This window comes from Bos javanicus, chromosome 7 (assembly GCF_032452875.1).
Source record: "Bos javanicus breed banteng chromosome 7, ARS-OSU_banteng_1.0, whole genome shotgun sequence".
Classification (NCBI taxonomy): Eukaryota; Metazoa; Chordata; class Mammalia; order Artiodactyla; family Bovidae; genus Bos; species Bos javanicus.
In genome coordinates this window covers 62,485,097-62,504,806 of record NC_083874.1, presented here as the reverse complement: position 1 = coordinate 62,504,806, position 19,710 = coordinate 62,485,097, and the positions used below count along the sequence as shown (strand labels likewise).

The 19,710-nt window shown below is 46.6% G+C and overlaps 1 protein-coding gene across 4 annotated transcripts in view; it reads left to right on the top strand.

Moving 5' to 3' along the window:
- The first annotated feature begins 605 nt into the window (after nt 1-605).
- ATOX1 (antioxidant 1 copper chaperone) overlaps nt 606-19,710 on the top strand; it is a 50,794-nt gene continuing 31,689 nt past the window's right edge. For 2 of the 4 annotated variants that reach the window (XM_061424107.1, XM_061424108.1), the window contains exons 1-3: nt 633-743; nt 8,393-8,468; nt 12,179-12,347. In XM_061424107.1, the coding sequence (XP_061280091.1) occupies nt 738-743; nt 8,393-8,468; nt 12,179-12,303 (207 nt within the window). In that variant the 5' untranslated portion in view covers nt 633-737 and the 3' untranslated portion in view covers nt 12,304-12,347. Of the gene's footprint in view, nt 744-8,392; nt 8,469-12,178; nt 12,348-13,539; nt 13,678-15,923; nt 16,064-19,710 lie in introns of those variants that run through there. The other 2 variants (XR_009737662.1, XM_061424106.1) reach the window with 2 other exon arrangements.

Sequence of the window (19,710 nt, the reverse complement as noted above, 5' to 3'; positions counted from 1 at the left end):
AGACCACCAGGGACGTCCCCCTTTCAACTTTTACATGCTGTTCTGTCTCCTTCCTTCCCAATGGGTCCATCTTCCATCTTGAGATGAAGCAAGACTTCCTCCTCTGCAAGCCTCCTCTCTTCATGAACCGTCCCCATCCTCTACAGTCTGAGCGAGAGATCCTTTCATGGCTCCAAAGGCACAAGCTCCTTTAACACTTGTATTGTCCTGCATGATCCTCTTGCTTCCCTGGCTCCCTGCTAGGCTGTGTCTTTTTCATTAGTGCATCTTGGATGCCTAGCATAGTGCCGCCCCACGGCTGGCAATCAGCAAATACTAAGTAAGTAACTGAGATTGTCCCTCTAGGGAGGGACGGGGGTGGGGTGGAGGCTGTGTCTGGCCTGTTCACAGCGGGGGGCCCGGCCTTCCCAGCCCCTAATATCAGCCTGACACCGAGCAGGCGTTCTAAAAATGGCCAACCAACAAGGCAAGCTAGCCGAGCTGTCCCTCCCACGGCCTAGCGCAGACGTGGCTGGCGTCCAGGGGCCCCGTGCTGGCCGGAAGTCAGCGGAGAGGCCAACGGCCTTCAGGTGGCTGCCAGCCCGCAAGGCCAGAGGGGGCGGGGCCAGGACCGGAGGGGGCGGGGCCGGGGCCAGAAGGCGGCTCCTGTGGCGTGCACACCCGGAAGCGTGGCCGCGTCAGCGCTCAGAGCCGGTGGAGGCGTAGTCACCGCCGCAGCCACCACCTCCTCCTCAATCATGCCGGTAAGTGGTCGCGCCGTCCCCGCCCCGCGCAGAACCGCGGCCTCCAGCTTGCTCGTTTGCACCGCCGTTGGGTCAGACGTCCCTCTTCAAGGGCTCTGGCAGCGGCCGAAACTGTCGCCTCACTTCTTGCCCCTCCCACCTAGCTCCCCCCAGCTTCTGCGACCCTCCAGAAAATCGGATCCCAAAAAGAATTTTATCTGGGAGTCAGGCTTCAGCATATGGAAGCTCCTAGCCTTCATGCGATTACAAGCCTAAACCTTTCAGGCATAGACGGCGAAACTGAGACCACCCCAATAGGGGCAGGGAGTCGCAGAGATCACACAGGGAGGGAGTTGGTGTCCCACCTGGATGCCTCTTCCGGCGGAGCTGGCCTGAAAGAGGGGTTTGCGGTGGCTTTTGCCTCCCATATAGGACGGATGTTCAGAGATCTGTGTTTTTCTTCCCTTCCCCTGCCCACTCTTGAGTTTCAAGTTGGGCCGTGCTGAATGGAGAGAGTGCTTTCAACCTTTCCTACCGGTCACTTAATGAACCTGAACCCATGGGCTCCAGAGAGGTTCGGGGTCCTGCCCAAAGTCACCAGTTGCTCAGTGGCAGAGTTTGGGATGGGCAGAGCAGGTCTTAGGGCACCTTTGCAACTGACTCAGTCTCGTGGTCTCATTTTGTAGGTAAAAAATTAAGGCCTTTTTCAGATTACAAAACAAGGTCCACTAATTTATTCAGGGTGGTGTTGAGAAATGGGTGCACTCAGATTAAGCCTCTAATCTTCAGGGTCCAAGTCTCTCCTGAACTCACATGATAATTGCTCAATAAAAGTAGTCATGCTGGCTTGGGAGGAAGTTCTGTTCCTGATCTGATCTCGGGGCTCTTGGCTGGTGTCTTGTGGTGCTTAACACTTTTCCCCAGGGTTGCCTGATTTTATGGCTCTGCTCCAAGTGGGTACCTAGAGGTATCCCAGAGATGCCCTGTGTCTTAGCAGCCTAGCTTTGGGGAGCTGACAGGTGAGCCAGAGGCTCCTCCGGGCCAGGTTACAAACATCTCAAGTGTCATTTCCCTTGGGTCTTGCCAGGCACCTTGAGACAAATCCTCAGACAACCCAAAGTATGAACAAAGAACCTGAGAGAACCAGCCCTCCGAGTTGAGCAAATCTGCCTGTGACAGTGTCAGAGAACAACACTAATCATTCTGGGTCTGGGATAGTGGAGGCTACCAGGTTTCGGTGGCTGGGTGGCATGAGGGAAAAGCCAGCTTGAGGGTGGCTCTATTCTACGTTAAATTCTGGGCATTTATTTTTTTATACTTCTGGAGATTTTGACAAAAGACCCACCAGAGTGGATGATCAGAATGAAGAGGGCACTTGGCAGTATTATCATGAGATGAACAGCTGAAGGAAGAAGGGTATTAATCAAGGGACTCACACCAAAGCCAGAAAGGGAACAATGAGTCACCTGAAAGGTTTCTCACACAAACACTTGGAATCTCTGAAACTCCTTTGAAAAATCTGTGCCCCAACCCCCACCCTTGCCAGCTGGTGACTTTAGACACACTGCTTTACCTTTCTGTCCCTTGATTTCCTCAGCATACAATGGGGATTAAAAACTGCAACCTCATAGGACTGTCATTAGTAGTAACAGGAAAAAAGTGCCAGTAAAATTCATAGCTCAGCCACTGACATAGTCCTGAAGGAATGGTAGCTCTTGTGTAGACCTAGAACAAATTGGGTAGAACTACAGCAGGCAGGTTTCAACCCTGTGTTAACAAGGACCACAGTGGCTGTTCTCTGTCACCCTGAGTGAGTGACCTAACCTCAGCTGTCAAGAAGTGACAATACTAAGGCCTATCTTGTGGGGTTGTTGTGATTAAACAAAGACATGCATGGACAATGCCTGGCACATAGTAGGCACTCTAATATTAGTAAATTTCCAATCATTAAGGTGTTCAAAGACTGAATATTCTGGATATTTGAGAAAGCATTTCGCCTCTGGGAGGCGTCTGGATAGTATGACTCCATTCCATTCCCGCCCTTCCAGTTCTGAGATTCTATTAAAGGATTGTACAGATGACTGGGCTTTTTCATCTTCTTTACAGAAACTGTTTTATAGGTAGCAGAGCAGAGGCGCTGAGGGGCTGGCTCTGTGCAAAGTCAAGCCTTCAGTGGTGGGGCCAGTCCTAGGATTCTCTGTAAAGAACGGATTACTCTACTCATTAAGGAGGCTTTCCACAACCCCCACATTTGCTTTTGCAACTCAGAGGTACTGAAGAGAGCACTGAATAACGATTGCCCGTCTGCTGGCTTCTGACCTCTGTACTGTGCAGGATTGAAAGAGACCTGTCCTTCATAGCCAACAAAAGAAAGCTCTAGAGATCTATTGACTTTAGGTCCTTGGGCAGCAAAAACTTGTGCTCCTTCCCAAGGTGTCCCTATCTCAGGGTTTCTGCAGCCCCATTTGCTAGTCTGGAACCAGCAAGGTGTCTCTGGAGCCAGGAAAACCTGAGTTCAAGTCCCAACCTCCATATATACCCACCACGTGACTGGGTGACTTAATTAACCCCTGGAACCTCAGTTTTCTCCTTAGTAGGGTGACTAGCTCCCTTTCCAAGCTGGGTGGGGACTGACTTAGATACTATATAAACAGCATTTCACATAGTGGGTACTCAACAGATTTAGGTCTTATGTTGGTCTTGCAAACCCATTAAAGCTTTGGATTGGTATACAGATGCAAGCTATTGACCAATCTGTTGTTGTTGTTGTGGACTATTTTTAAAATCTTTATTGAATTTGTTACAATATTGCTTCTGCTTTATGTTTTGGTTTTTTGGCTGTAAGTTTTGTAGGATCTTAGCTCCCCAACCAGGGATCGAATCTGCAACCTCTGCATTAGAAGGCTAAGTCTTAACCACTGGACCACCAGGGAAGCCCCGCCCCACTGACTAATCTTGATTACCAATTACTCTAGAGCAGGAGTCAGCAAACTTTTTCTTAAAGGGCCAGACAGTAAATATCTAAGTCTTCATGAACCATATGGTCTGTTACAGGTCCTCAACTCGGCCCCTCTAGTGTGAAAGTAAATGAATGAGCTTAGCTGTGTTTCAGTAAAACTTTACAAAGCCAGGTTGCAGGCAGGCTGTAGTTTGCCAGTTTGTGTGCTGGAGCAGCATCTTAAACTATTATGTGGGCAGGAATGAGCTGGGTGTCTTGTTAAAAACCGAGGATTCTGATTCAGGAGGCCTGATGGTAGGACATGAGAGTCTGCATTTCTGGCATGTTCCCAGGTGATGCTGTTCCTGAGAACCACCTGTTAAAGGCAAGATTTTGGAGTCCTCACTAGAAATCCTTATTTCCAGAATTTGTTGTGGTTGTTGCCGAATAGTCACAAAATTAGCTGAAAGAATCAAATGTGTTTAACTAGAAGAAAAGGAAGACTATTTTCTTTAAGGCAAGTTTTGCAGATTTGGCCTCAGTAAAATAGTGGTTTTCTGGTTGTGTAATGATGGTGCAAATGATGGTTATATAACTCATCACTGAAAAACCGAAGTACTTCACTCTTGGCCTCAGTTTCCCTTGTACAGCATGATGATAAACCAAAGATGGTTTGAGACTTGGAGAGAGCCTGAGAAGCCATTTAGACCAGTTTTTCTCAGGTGTGTGGTCTTACCCTTCTGTCTCCTCAGTGGGTTAAAATAAAAATGGAGGGTCCCAGGGCCCACCCAGAGCCACAGTGCCCACTGAGGCAGCCTGCAGACCTGGCTGGTCCCCAAGGCCCGATGTGATTCTTAAATGCACTGAGGCTGAGAAAACTTACTTGGTTAATGGTTTAGATAAGGGAACTGGGGCCCTTAAGGGCAAGGATTTTGCCTGAGGTCTTCCAGTAAGATACAGTGCTATGCCCAGAATTCCTATTAAGGTAACAGATTTGAAATACTCCATGAAAAATGTAGCCATAGGTTTTTGTTTTTTCTTCTTTTGAAGGGATAGAAAAGAGGGAAGTGGAATAAAGTAATAACAATAATAATCTGAATAGCTAACTTTCTTTTTTTTTTTTTTTTTTGCCACACCACAGAGTTTAGTTCCCCAACTGGGGATTGAACCCCAGCCCTTGGCAGTGAGACTGCAGAGTCTTAGCCACTGGGCCACCAGGAAAGTCCCTGATAGCTAACTTTTTACCCCAGTGGAACCTACGACTAGGCTCCAATCTCTTTACCTAACATACTAGTTATCTATCACTCCTAATTAATTGCCCCCCAAACTTAGTGGTTTAAGACAACAAATATTCATTAACTTACAGTTTGTGAGAGTCAGGACTCTGGAAGAAGTTTACTGGTGTTTCTGGCTCAGGGGCTCTCAGGAGGTGCGGTAACCATATTGTCCAGGGCTGTGGCCCTCTGAAGGAGGATCAGCTTCCAAGAGGGCTCCCTCACATGGCTGTTGGCCAAAGGGCTCAGTTCCTCCCTGTATGCACCTCTCCATAGGTTTGCTTGAGAGTCCTTAGGACATGACAGCCAGTTTCCTCTGGAGTGAATGATCCTAGAGAGAGTAAGGCAGACAACACATGTCTTTTATGAGTTAGCCTCCAAGGTCCCCTAACATCACTTCAGCCATATTCTACAAGACATACAGGCTAACCTTGAGACATTGTGGGATGAGACTACTCAAGGGCATAAATACCAAGAGGCAGATATCATAGAAGAGAAGCAAAAGGCAAAGGAGAAAAGGAAAGATATACCCATTTGAATGCACAGTTCCAAAGAATAGCAAAGAGAGATAAGAAAGCCTTCTTCAATGCTCAGTGTAAAGAAATAGAGAAAAACAATAGAATGGGAAAGACTAGAGATCTCTTCAAGAAAATTAGAGATATCAAGAGAACATTTCATGCAAAGATGGGCATAATAAAGGAAAGAAATGTTATGGACCTAATAGAAGCAGAAGATATTAAGAAGAGGTGGCAAGAATACACAGAAGAACTGTACAAAAAAGATCTTCATGACCCAGATAATCATGATGGTGTGATCACTCACCTAGAGCCAGACATCCTGGAATGCAAAGTCAAGTGGGCTTTAGGAAGCATCATTACGAACAAAGCTAGTGGAGGTGATGGAATTCCAGTTGAGCTATTTCAGATACTAAAAGATGATGTTGTGAAAGTGCTGCACTCGATATGCCAGCAAATTTGGAAAACTCAGGACTGGAAAAGGTCAGTTTTCATCCCAATCCTGAAGAAAGGCAGTTCCAAAGAATGCTCAAACTACCACACAATTGCAGTCATCTCACACGCTAGTAAAGTAATGCTCAAAATTCTCCAAGCCAGGCTTCAATAGTATGTGAACTGTGAACTTCCAGATGTTCAGGCTGGATTTAGAAAAGGCAGAGGAACCAGAGATCAAATTGCCAACATCCATTGGATCATCAAAAAAGCAAGAGAGTTCCAGAAAAGCATCTGCTTTATTGACTATGCCAAAGCCTTTGACTATGTGGATCACCACAAACTGTGGAAAATTCTTAAAGAGAGGGCAATACCACACCACCTGACCTGCCTCCTGAGAAATCTATATGCATGTCAGGAAGCAACAGTTAGAACTGGACATGGAACAACAGACTGGTTCCAAATAGAGAAAGGAGTACATCAAGGCTGTATATTGTCACCCTGCTTATTTAACTTATATACAGAATACATCATGAGAAATGCTGGGCTGGATGAAGCACAAGCTGGAATCAAGATTGCCGGGAGAAATACCAGTAACCTCAGATATGCAGATGATACCACCCTTATGGCAGAAAGTGAAGAACTAAAGAGCCTCTTGATGAAAGCGAAAGAGGAGAGTGAAAAAGTTGTCTTAAAACTCAACATTCAGAAAACCAAGATCATGGCATCTGGTCCCATCACTTCATGGCCAGTAGATGGGGAAACAGTGACAGACTTTATTTTGGGGGGCTTCAAAATAACTGCAGATGATGACTGCAGCCATGAAATTAAAAGATGCTTGCTCCTTGGAAGAAAAGTTATGACCAACCTAGACAGCATATTAAAAAGCAGAGACATTTCTTTGCCAACAAAGGTCCGTCTAGTCAAGGCTATGGTTTTTCCAGTAGTCATGTATGGATGTGAGAGTTGGACTATAAAGAAAGCTGAGTGCCGAAGAATTGATGCTCTTGATCTATGGTGTTGGAGAAGACTCTTGAGAATCCCTTGGACTGCAAGGAGATCGAACTAGTCCATCCTAAAGGAAATCAATCCTGAATATTCATTGGAAGAACTGATGCTGAAGCTGAAACTCCAATACTTTGGCCACCTGATGTGAAGAACTGACTCATTTGAAAAGACCCTGATACTGGGAAAGATTTGAAGGTGGAAGGAGAAGGGGACAACAGAGGATGAGATAGTTGGATGGCATCACCTACTCAATGGACATGAGCTTGCATAAACTCCAGGAGTTGGTGATGGACAGGGAGGCCTGGCGTGCTGCAGTCCATGGGGTCGCAAAGAGTTGGACACGACTGAGTGACTAAACTGAACTAAACTGAAGAGATCATGGGGCCATCTTGCATGCTGGCTGCTATGCTTAAAATCCTGTGTTCATCGTCTTCACCAGCCTGGAAAGGAACTCTCATCCCCATTTTGCAGATACAGAAACCAAGGCACAAAGGAATAAGTAAAGTTCCTTACTCATGGTCACACAGCTACTAAGTGCCAGAGCTGGGATCTGAAGCCAGGTCTCATTTTCAGAGATTACAATAAAGGAAGTATTGGTATAAATAACCTTTGTTTGAAACCAAAGGAAGAACCCAGGGGTCTTCAAGCAGCTGTATCAATTATCCATTCCCTCAACAAACTGTATTAAGCCCCTCCCCTGTGCCAGGCACTCACCTTTCCCTTTACTGGGGATGCAGCAGTGAACTGAATAGAACTCATGTTCTGGGAGCTTGCCTTCATGCCCTTGGTTTGTTAGATATCCTGGATATGGTAGGATGTTGAGCCCACATGGAGAGTCCAGAAACCTGAGTTCTCTTACTGGGCCAGCTTTAGCTCACTGGGAACCCAGGCAAATTCTCTCCCTTTCTGGGACTTAAGTGCTGCCTCTGAGGTACTTGGAATGCGACAGTGGTCTCTGTACTTCAGAATCACCATGGAAGCTGATTGGCGGTAGTGGACACCTCAGCCCTTTGGATTGCTGACCAGAACCCATAGTTTTTAATAAGCTCCCAGGTGATTCTAATGCAGGGAGTGATCTGATGCATAATTACGACCCCCAGATCAGCACTGCTCAGAGCATGCCTCCCCCCACTCCCCTGACCAGAGTTACTAGTGATCCTCAGACAACTGCATAGCTGAAAAACCAGGATGTTGAAGGTGAGACTAGAAACCCGCATCTTAAACTTCCTTCCCAGGTGATTCGATACACTGTGTGCCAGATACTGCTAAAAATTTTCTAGGGATTCTGTCCTTTAACACAACCACCTCTGAGATATAGAGAACCTGAGTTACTCCACTGTACAATTTAGTAGAGTGAGACTCAAGCTACTGATGAGTCTGATGACAGCCCGATCTTTCCTTTCTCTCTGCCCTCTGTCTTGGGGCCCTGAGTGGGCCTGCCTGCTAGTGGGTGTGGGGGTCCCTGTGCAGGACCTGGCTCATGGTCCCCTTTGTCTGTTTCAGAAGCACGAGTTCTCCGTGGATATGACCTGTGAAGGCTGCTCTAACGCAGTCACTCGAGTCCTCAACAAGCTAGGAGGTGAGTGAGTGGCCCTGGGGTGGGGATGGGGTGGGGAGACTGGTACACTTACATTAAATGAATGCAGGCATGGAGCAGGAGAATCTTGAGTTTAAGCTGATAATAACAGTGAAACCAAAACGTACTGAGTTACTTGGCATGTGCCAAGTACTCTGCTTCATGGCTTCTGTGGATCATGTCATTTAATCCTCACCACAACCGTTTCAGATAGTTTCTTTGACCATCTCTGTTGCGAGCAGGAGGGAACTGAAGTTCAGAGAGGTTGAATGATCTATTGGTATCACACAGCCAGTAAATGACTCAGCCAGTAAATCTGGCCTGGAGGAGCCCTTGCAGGACTAGTTACTATGTTACATTCATCTCCACTGTGGTAACTTTTGTTATGTGATACATTTGAGTGTCATTTTCTATTAAGATTTTAAAAGTTGTAACATTTTAAGAAACAAACTTTCAGTCAGTCATGCTGGCAGAACTTCTAAAGCACCCCTTTTGGGTGTATTTAGAAAACCATTCTCCAGTCCCCTCACTTCTCATCTGCGGAAACTGAGGCCCAGAGTGGGCTAGGGTCTGGGGTTCCATGGGATAACAACAGAGTTGTAATCAGAGTCCTGGGGGCAATCCGTCTTTTAAGATTTTCATTTCTAAAACCCTGGATAATAAAACACCCAATTTTCTTTCTCTTTGTATTTATTTTTAATTGAAGGATAATTGCTTTATAATATTTTGTTGGTTTCTGCCATACATCAACATAAATTAGTCACAGGTATTCATATGCCCCCTCCTTCTTAAACTTTCCTCCCAACTCCCACTGTTTTTGTTGTTCAGTCATCAAGTCATGTCCGACTCTTCTCAACCCAATGGACTGTAGCACACCAGGCCTTCCTGTCACTCATCATCTCGGGGACTCTGCCCAAGTTCATGTCCATTGAGTCAGACCTCCCACAATAATAACACCCAGTTTTCCAAGGGCTCTCATGGGGTTGTCATCTTGTTAGCACTTAAAACAGTTCTCTGAGCTATACTTTCCATCTGTGGAATGGGGATGTTGACACCAGGCCCCAGAGCAGGAAGTGACTTGCCCAGAGTCTCATAGTGAGTCCACGGCTAATTTCTAGACTATAAACTGGAACCTGAACTTGAAAAAATCTGAAGCAATGGAAAGAACTTGACCACTAACTTCCTGTGTGACCATGGCCTCCTCTTCTGGGGCCTGGCTTTCCCCAGCTGTAGTATGGGAATGTCAGTCTCTTAGCTTTGCTCTGGATGCTTTAAGGTGAAACTCCACCGCTTACCTGGTGGCTCAGTGGTAAAGAATATGCCTGCCAGTGCAGGAGACATGGGTTCAATCCCTGGGCTGGGTTGGGAAGATCCTACGTGCCACTGAGCAGCTAAGCTCGTGCACTACTAAGCCTGTGTTCTAAAACCCGGGAACTGCAACTACTGAGCCCTTGTGCCCTAGAGTCTGTGCTCCACAAGAGGAGCTGCTGCAATGAGAAGCCTGTGCGCCGCAACCAGAGAGTAGCCCACACTCACCACAACTGGAGAAAAGCTCGCACAGCAACGAAGTTCCAGCGCAGCCAAAAATAAATGCATTTTTTTTCTTTTTTAAAAGAGTGAAACCCTGCTCGGAAGCCTCTGTATACAAGCAGCAGGTCTGGATGAAGTGAAGGCCAGCCTGCTTTCACTCTTGCCAGCTCCAGAACACCTGCCTGGGGACCTGGGTTGCTAGAAACACAGCTTTGAAACCCACTGGGTCTCATGATCCCAGAGTGTCTTCCAGCTCTATGATGCCACCAGAATATTTACTCTAAAGAGGAGGGAGGCCCTTCTGAAGCAAAAGACAAAACCCAGAGTGCAGCCAGGATGCACTGCCCTCCGCCCCTGGTGTCCAGTAGGTCCAGAGTCAGGTTAGGACTAAATCCTGTGCCATGTGCTTTTTGAGGTCCCTTCGCTGGTGCGCCCACAAGGGCTGGATGACCCCAACTCCTTCATGTTTGATGGGGAGACTAGGGCCTGTGATGGGCAGGACCCAGCCGAGATCAGTGGTGAAGCCAAGCCTGGGACTCTGCCTTTGTTATTTCAACAAGACCCGTTTGTACCTACTCACATATGCCACCAAGGGTCCTTAAATGGACACAGCTCTTTAGGAGGGCAGTTCTGCAATATCTGTGAACATTTAAAGTACACCAATATTTTGCCCCACACTTTCCATTTTATGAATTCATGGTATAGAAATATTTTCACAAGTTTTATAAGATATGTTCAAGTATATCTACATTGTTTTGATCATAGTGAGAAATTGGAAGCAACCTCAGTGTCTTGTAGATGGGGACTGAGTAGATGGATGGTGTGTGTGTGCACAGTTGCTCAGTTGTGTCCAACTCTTTGTGATCCCATGGCCCGTAGCCCTCCAGGTTCCTCTGTCCATAAGATTCTCAAGGGAAGAATACCGGAGAGGGTTGCCATTCTCTGCTCCAGGGGATCTTCCTGATTCAGGGATCAAACCTGAGTCTCTTGTATCTCCTGCAGTGACAGGCAGATTCTTTACCACTGGGCCACCTGGGAAGCCCTGTGATACAGTAACACTGTGGGATATGGTGTGGCTGTCAAAAAGAATGAAGTAAGTCTCTATATGTGCTAAGATGGCAAGGTGTCCTGGACACTGGAAAGTGACGTATAAGTAACTTGTTTACAGAGTATGATGCTACTTTGGAAAATGACTTTTCATTTGTCCATCAGGAGAAACACTGGATGGGTCCCTATTATTCAGTGATTCTTATAGGCAGGAAATAGTCGGGGGCCTTACACTTTCAAATTTTATTCAAAAATGCTTGTCTTTTTTTTTTTAATGGTGTGTCTGGGGACTTCCCAGGCAGTTCAGTGGTTAAGACTTCATGCTTCCACTGCAGGGGGCACAGGGTCGATCCCTGGTCAGGGAACTAAGATCCCACAAACCACAGAATGTGGCCAAAAAAAAAATTGGCATGTCTGTATTACTTTTGCAATTAAGAAAAAAAAATGTTTTACAACCCTTATTTAGAGGAGAGATAGACAAATTATAGCCTTTGGGCCCACAGTCTGTTATTGCATAGCTGAGAATGGTTTTTACATTTTTTCAGGCGTGTAAAACAATATGGGGCTTTCCAGGTGGCTCACGTGGTAAAGATCTGCCTACCAATTCAGGAACCACAAGAGAAATGGGTTCGATCCCTGGGTCAGAAAGATCCCTTGGAGAAGGAAATGGCAACCCACTCCAGATTCTTGCCTGGGAAATCCCATGAGCAGAGGAGCCTGGCAAGCTGCAATACATGCATTCGCAAAAGAGTCAGACACAAAAGCGAAAGTCGCTCAGTCATGTCCAACTCTGTGACCCCATGGACTAGTCAAGTCATGGAATTCTCCAGGCCAGAATACGGGTAGCCTTTCCCTTCTCCAGAGGATCTTCCCAACCCAGGAATCAAACCCAGGTCTTCCACATTGCAGGTGGATTCCCTGCCAGCTGAGCCAGCAGGGAAGCCACAACAACACAAAACAATCTACAGAAGATGATGGGGCTGAGTCCATGCAGCTCACAGTTCCTAAACCATGGGCTCTCTGGCCCCTTTCAGAAGTTTGCCAATCCCTGGTCTAGAGGAGAGGGAAAGAGTGGGGTGAACAATTTAGGAGCCTGACTGGGTATATGTCTGTCTTCCCCACCCCACTTCCTGCAGGAGTTCAATTTGACATTGACCTGCCCAACAAAAAGGTCTGTATCAACTCTGAGCACAGCGTGGACACTTTGCTGGAGACCCTGGGGAAAACAGGAAAGGCTGTCTCCTACCTTGGCCCCAAATAGAGAGGCTCCGTCCAGCAGCCTGCAGGATGGACCAACATGGGCAGGTGGGTAAGGCCCCGACATGGCCACCAAGTATATCATTACCTAATGCAAACCACAAGCTCAGGGACTCCTTCCAGTCTCCTGCGAGCAGAAAGAGCACTGCTTGATGTATCCCGGAGACCCCTCTATGACTTTGGGCTATAGTTTGTGATCAACAGGGTTTAAATGTAAGCATCTGGCCCTGGGCAGTGTGCCTTTTACTTTGGTAATATAATGGTCCCTTCAGAGGTATTATACTTCACTTACTCCCTAAGCTTTGCTCACTGACCAGGTAAGTGAATTCACCTTGGCTTCCATCCCCACTTAGAACTGTTATCAGCTTCCCAAACATGCCCTTTTCCCAGACTGGTGCAAAAACAAGTGTGATCAGTTTGGTAGCTTCTTAAAGCTTACTATATGACCCAGCCATTCCTTGCCTAGTATTTACCCAAGAGAAATGGGAAGCACTGTCCATACAAAGACTTGTAAATACTGGTAGTGGCTTGACTTGTAATAGCCCAAAGCTGGAAACAACTCAGTGGCCATCACTAGGTGAGTAAACAAACTGTGGAATAGCCATGTAATTGAATACTATTGTCCACGCAACAACTTCAGTGAATCTCACATATAAAAGAAGTGAGTGAAAGAAGCCAAGAAAAGGAAACGTACTGTATGCTTTCATCTATGGAAATTCTAGAAAAATGAACACTAGTCTGGTGAGGGTATGCGGGTGTGTGTGTGTGTTATTCGCTCAGTCGTGTCCAACTCTGCGACCCCTTGGACTGTAGCCCACCAGGCTCCTTTGTCCATGGGATTCTCCAGGCAAGAATACCGGAGTGGGTTGCCCTTTCCTTCTCCATGTGGGTGTATTCATCTGATAAGTTACAGATCATCACATTGTACACTAAAGTATAACACAGCCATCAAAGGTGAAAAACAACAGAAACAAACCTCAGCAGCGTGTTTAAGCTGGCTGTTCCCTTTGATTTTACACAATCCAGAAAGGCAGGTGGCACCGTGCCAGCACCCTTCACTGTGGAGCCAGGGCAGACTTTAGTCATCCGTGTAGCGTTCCTTCCGTCTGTGCCCAGTCACAGCCTCAGAACCCTTCAGAGCACAGTCCTCCTAGGGGGCACTGCCCCTGTGCACCTTTAATGCGTGGATGACAACAATCACAACATCCCTAATGTCGGCCATGGCTCTCACTGTAATCAGGAAACACGAGGCCTGGAGAAGGGAAGTGACTTGACCAAAGCTTCACGCAGATGAGTGCCAGGAGCAGGCTGCAAGTCAGGTGTCCAACCGCCTGGCGGGCCACGGCAGTGACCTTCAGCCGCAGCCTCCTTCCTAAAGGTGGGTGTTGGAATCTGCGCCGTGGCGATGTCCTGTGTGTCTGGTGACATCATATGCAGATAAGGTGTGCCTGTCTTCCTCTTCCCCTTTCTGCCCACGGATACAACCATGTTCAGGAAGGAGCCCAGGGTGAATAATCAGTATTCCAGGGGTCTAGTTTTAGCTCTGCCCTCAGTTCACACTCTGACTTTGGACACTTGTCTTTTATTCCTGAGACCTAGTCCTCTCTCCTATAAAATGGGGCTGTAACCTCTACCTTGCTTTCCTGCCTTGTGGGGGTTGCTATGACATCCCTCTGAATATGAAGGACGCTCTTTAAAGGGAGAGTAATGTTTCCACCATACCAGTGTTCATCCAGAGAAGGCAATGGTGACCCACTCCAGTACTCTTGCCTGGAAAATCCCATGGATGGAGGGGCCTGATGGGCTGCAGTCCATGGGGTTGCTAAGAGTCAGGCACGACTGAGCAACTTCATTTTCACTTTTCACTTTCATGCATTGGAGAAGGAAATGGCAACCCACTCCAGTATTCTTGCCTGGAGAATCCCAGGGATAGAGGAGCCTAGTGGGCTGCCATCTATGGGGTTGCACAGAGTCGGACATGACTGAAGCAACTTAGCAGCAGCAGCAGTGTTCATCATGGTGGATCCTGTGTCCCTGGGGTTTTGAGAGGGAAGGGGGGACCCTGGGCCCCTCCATCTAACCTAAGTAGCCCTATTTTATATTAGGTAAAAGATTGTGTTTATACAAGTCTCTATTGCAAGGATGGATGGAGGAAGGGAAAAGTTACTCAGTGGCTCCACACATGTGGGAGCCCCAGTGTAGACACACTGAATTGGAAACTCCTGACTGAGCATGTAAATTTTAACTAAAAAATTAATACCTAGACTTCCGTGGTGGTCCAGTGGTTCAGTGGCTAACACTCTGCACGCCCAATTCAAGGGGCCTGAGTTCAATCCCTCATCAGGGAACTAGATCCCGCATGCTGCAACCAAGACCCAACACAGGCAAATGAATAAATTAAAAAAAAAAAAAATATATATATATATATATATATATAAAGTAAAACCTGCCAATTGTAAACCATGTATAGCTTAATGTGTGTTTTTTCTCATAGTAGGCTCTTCCTTTTAAACTGAGGTGAAATTCTCATAACGTTCAGCTCACCGTTCCTCACATGTGCCGCGCGTGGGCCTGTATAGTGTGTTCACAGTGTTGTGCCTCCACTCCAGTTTCAAAACTTTCATCACACTGGGAAGACTCCCTGTACCCACTGAAGCTCACACTCATTCCCCGATGCCTCCTCTCTCCATCCCCTGGCAACCACAAATCTGCTTTCTGCCCTTCTGGACGCACCTATTCTGGATGTTTCCTACAAAAGCAAACATTATATGACCTTTTGTGTCTGGCTTCTTTCACTCAGCATAATGTTTTCAGGATTCACTCAAGCTTAGCATGTACCAGTGCTTCATTCCTTTCAATGGCTAGATAGAACGTTCTCATAGTAGTTTTCATAATTTATCTATTTTAGATTTTTTTTTTTTTAATTATAGGAACTGTCAAAACTATGCAAGTGTAGGCGTAAAATGAATCTCCACATGCCCGTCACCCAGATCCAACATTATCGAGTCATTGCCATCATCTCATCCACGGCCCACTCTCACCACCCCCATATTCACAGCAAATTCAGGCATCATAGTGTTTGGTCTGCACACCTGTCAGTAACGATGTGTAGTATGAAGAGGCTCCTGGAGGTTCATACCACAGCACTGGGTGAGAATCACTGATCAAGCCAGTTTTACTCCCACACACCAGGCAGCATCTGTCTATGAGTCTGTTTTAAGAGGCTCCTCAGTGACTGATTCGAAGCCAGGTTCAGGAACCAGAGGATGAATATTTATTGGTTATTAGGTCTCCTTGATCATCTGGCTCTTAGCAGATTTGTTTGCTCATGGCTTTTTTTTGTTGTTGCCATCCCAGTTAAGTTGAAACAGGGCAGAGGAAGAGCTCCAGCAGCCCTGCGAGAGCCTGGAAGAGGGCTTCAGCAGTGATCGGCTTAGCAAGGTCAAGGCATTCTTGTAGGAGCAGCGTGCAGGGCTGGACATGGGGTTCTAGTCCTACTCGGCACCTGGGTTTCCCACTTCACCCCCTGCGACTGCCTCTTCGTGAATCTTTACTGCGTTTGTAATGTCTCCATGTGCACAGCAGATGGCACCAGTGTTCCACCTCACTTCTCATTTCTTCCAGGATGCTGATCCTCTCCTGCCCTCCAGACAGATCTAGGACCCGGCAATCCTGCTCAGCAATGGTAGTTCCTGCGGAGACCCTCATTTGTTCTGCTCCTCTGTAGCTTCCCTGCAATAAAGTCAAGCCAATTTTGCTGGTGATACTGTCTCTTGCCTGGTCTTGTCACTTGCTTACATGCTGTGCTGCTCACATGTTGCTGTGAAGGAAATAACTACAGTGCTTCCTTGGGTTGGCGTTCTGACAGCTCCCAGGTCCAGTGGATCCTGAATCTTGGCTGTGTGAGCTTTTGCAGATCACTCACCCTCTCTGGGCCTCACTTTTCCTCATCTATAAGTGAAGGTGTTGGGTTTGGTTGGTGATCCTCTTTCTTTTCACTACTTTCTTAGACTCCATATGTTGAAAAACTTGTCTGTCAAGTGAATGCATTTAAGGGATGTAAAACTGTATGGTAATGGGAATAATGATGGGAAGATGTGCTTGTATATCAGAATAATGGGAAGAGAGAGACTGTCTGGGGTAGAGTCCAAGCTCCACATCTCCCAGCTGGGCCACGTAATCTCTTGGTGTCCACAGGCATAAAATGTGGTAACAGCATCTCTTGCAAATGGTGGTTGTGGGGATTACATGAGATGACTCATGTAAATCACTTAGAGAGTGCTTGCCAGTTAGAAATCACTCAGTGAACATTCTCTATTCACGTACATTTTTTTGATGTGTATTTAATTAATCAAATATCTATAGAGATGGCAATTAGAATCCCAGTCAACCTAAAAGTTAGTGCCTCACAGAGTTGATTCAGTTATATCAAAACAAAGGGAATGTTTTCGTTTGTATAGCTTTATTTACTTTTTAAAAAATACTTTAAGGCAGCAGCTCTCAAACTGTTTCATCTCAGGACCCTTTTACACGCTTGAACATTTCTGAGTGTCTCAAAGAGTTTATGGTTATGTGGGTTATGCCATGGTAGAAATTAAAACAGGAATGTTTGAAACAGAAGAATATATAAGCACATCTCCCATGGGCCACTGGGGCGAGATGAGGTCATCGCACAGCATTTAGATCCTGGAAACTTCACTGCATGATTGTAAGAGAAAGGGGAAAAAAGGCATCTTGTGGGAGCAGTTTTGACCTGGCATTCCTACTGAAAGGTCTTGGGAACCACATCACTGCTTTGATCAGTGACCTGAGATGAGACCTGGCTCTGCCTTCGGCCACCTGTGATCTTGGAGCAGTCACTCCATCTGTCCCAGAAGTAGTTTCCTCATCTGCACAGCGCACAGTGTCTGCACCCCCGGGGCCTTAAGTAAAGCTCTGCCAGCTCTAAACTGTGTGCTAGTGTAGTTCTGGCCCATTATGAGAGCATTAAAACAAGTCTCATCCAACTCTGCCTTTGTGGTCCCTCAGGGGCACAGGGCCTCTCCCAGCCTTCCCGGGATCTAGGTGTCTTGGCCACAAGATGGTGCTATTCTTTGGCTTTGACCATCCACGGAGATGTTGAAGACCGTTTCTGTGGACTCTGGGAGTACAAACTTGAGTTTTTCCATTTTCACAGTTTCCCAGGAGACCTGGTTGATGCTGGTTGGCCCACTGGGAACGCCCAAGGATGGAGACACTGGTGCCTCTTGGGGCAAGTGGTCCTTGGAGGAGTTCCTTTGCTTTGATTCTTCTCCACCCTACCACTCCCTGCTGGAATCCAGGTTTCCAGCTGAGGCCCTAGGTTTTGGTCTTTAATGCCCCAAGCAGCGGGAGCCAATGAGATCCCACAGCAGGGTGTATGTGTGTGTTGTGGGGGGAGCAAATGTGTCCACATGTCACCCCGGTGCTTGCCCCAGTGCCTGACCCCAGCCCACCTGCCCAGCCTTCCCAGCCCTCTCTGCAGCCAGCTGCATCTCCCAGCTGCCTTGCTTTTGTTCACACTGCCTCAAGATGGAATGATCTCGCCCGCCTCCCCACCACCGCCTGTCCACGTACAAATTCCTTTCCCTCCCTTGCATACCACAGCCTCCAGGAAACCTCCACAACTGGAAGTAATTTATATCTCCTCTTGGCCCTCCCAGCATTTATCCTCCTAGCTTCAGGGCTGAGGCAAAGCTTTTCATCCACGTGTCTTTCCTGTCCTCAACGATCAGGCCACACATCTGTTCCCTCAGTGCAGAAAGCAGGCACAGTGGGGATATTTGATTGGATGTGTAATGGCTGCTATTTGGGGGCTTTTTATTGTGCATCCTGCCCTTATGTTTATGTCAGTCTTTTTTTTTTTTTTTTTAATCTTTTAATTGAAGGATAATTGCTTTACAGAATTTTGTTGTTTTCTGTCAAACATTAGCATGAATCAGTCACAGATGTACATAGGTCCCCTCCCTTTTGAACCTCCCACCCATCTCCCGTCCCATCCCACCCCAGAGCCCCTGTTTGTTTCCTGAGACATACAGCAAATTCCCATTGGCTATCTATTTTGCATAAGGTAATGTGATTTTCCATGTTACTCTCTCCATACACCTCGCCCTCCCCTCCCCTCTCCCCATGTTCATAGACTGTTCTCTGTATCTCCACTGCTGCCCCGTAAATACATTAATCTGTACCATCTTTCTAGATTCCATATATATGTGTTAGTTTACAATTTTTATCCTTCTCTTTCCGACTTACTTCACTCTGTATGATAGGCTCTAGGTTCATCCACCTCATTAGAACTGACTCAAATGCATTCCTTTTTATGGCTGAGTAATATTCCATTGTGTATATATCCCACACCGTCTTTATCGATTCATCTGTCAATGGATATCTAGGTTGCTTCCATGTTCTAGCTATTGTAAATAGTACTACAATAAACATTGGGGTACATGTGTCTTTTTCAATTTTGGTTTCCTCAGGGTATATGCCTAGGAGTGGGATTGCTGGGTCACATGGTGGTTTTATTCCTAGTTTTTTAAGGAATCTCCATACCGTCTTCCATAGTGGCTGTATCAATTTACATTCGCACCAATGGTGCAAGAAGGTCCCCTTTTCTCCACACCCTCTCCAGCATTTATTGTTTGTAGACTTTTTGATGATGGCCATTCTGACTGGTGTGAGGTGATATTTCATTGTAGTTTTGATTTGCATTTCTCTAATAATATGACATTCATTTGTATCTGGTCCCTGTAAGACAGTGGACCAGGACAGACTCAGACATGGTAGATGTGTAGGAGGCATCCTTTGAGTTAATCTTACAGAGGCAGAAATTACCTGGTCCAATCCTTTTAGCAGGTTTATATTTTTGTAAAAGGTCCCTGTGTGAATACAGAAGTCTGGAGCCCCTCTTGGGGCTCACTATTCCAGGCTCCCGTCACCTTTGCCTCTGTCCACCTTCCCCCCGTGTCCTCCAAGGCCAAAGCCTTACCTTTTCCAGGGCTGACATCCCCAGGGCTGGAGAGAAGCCACACAAGCCCTGTGGTGCTGGAGGCAGAGCCCGGGCAGGGTCCAGTGCTGGACTTGGGAGAGGGTAGCAGAGGGTCCACAGAGGGAGCCCCTCGACCCTGAGCAAGCTTGAACAAGTCATCTCCTATCCATGTCTCCTGCTAAACACGAGTTTTTGACTTTTTTTTTTTAACAACTTTAATGAGGTATAACTTCATTTGATAAATGGCACACAACTTAAGCCTATATATAATATTAAAGGATATACAGACACACTCATGAAACTATCACCACAATCAAGAGAGTGATGTTCATCACCTGGGAAACTCTCATCAGACCCCTTAGTAATCCTCCCATCCCTCCCTCCACCCCCAAGTAACCACCAATCTGC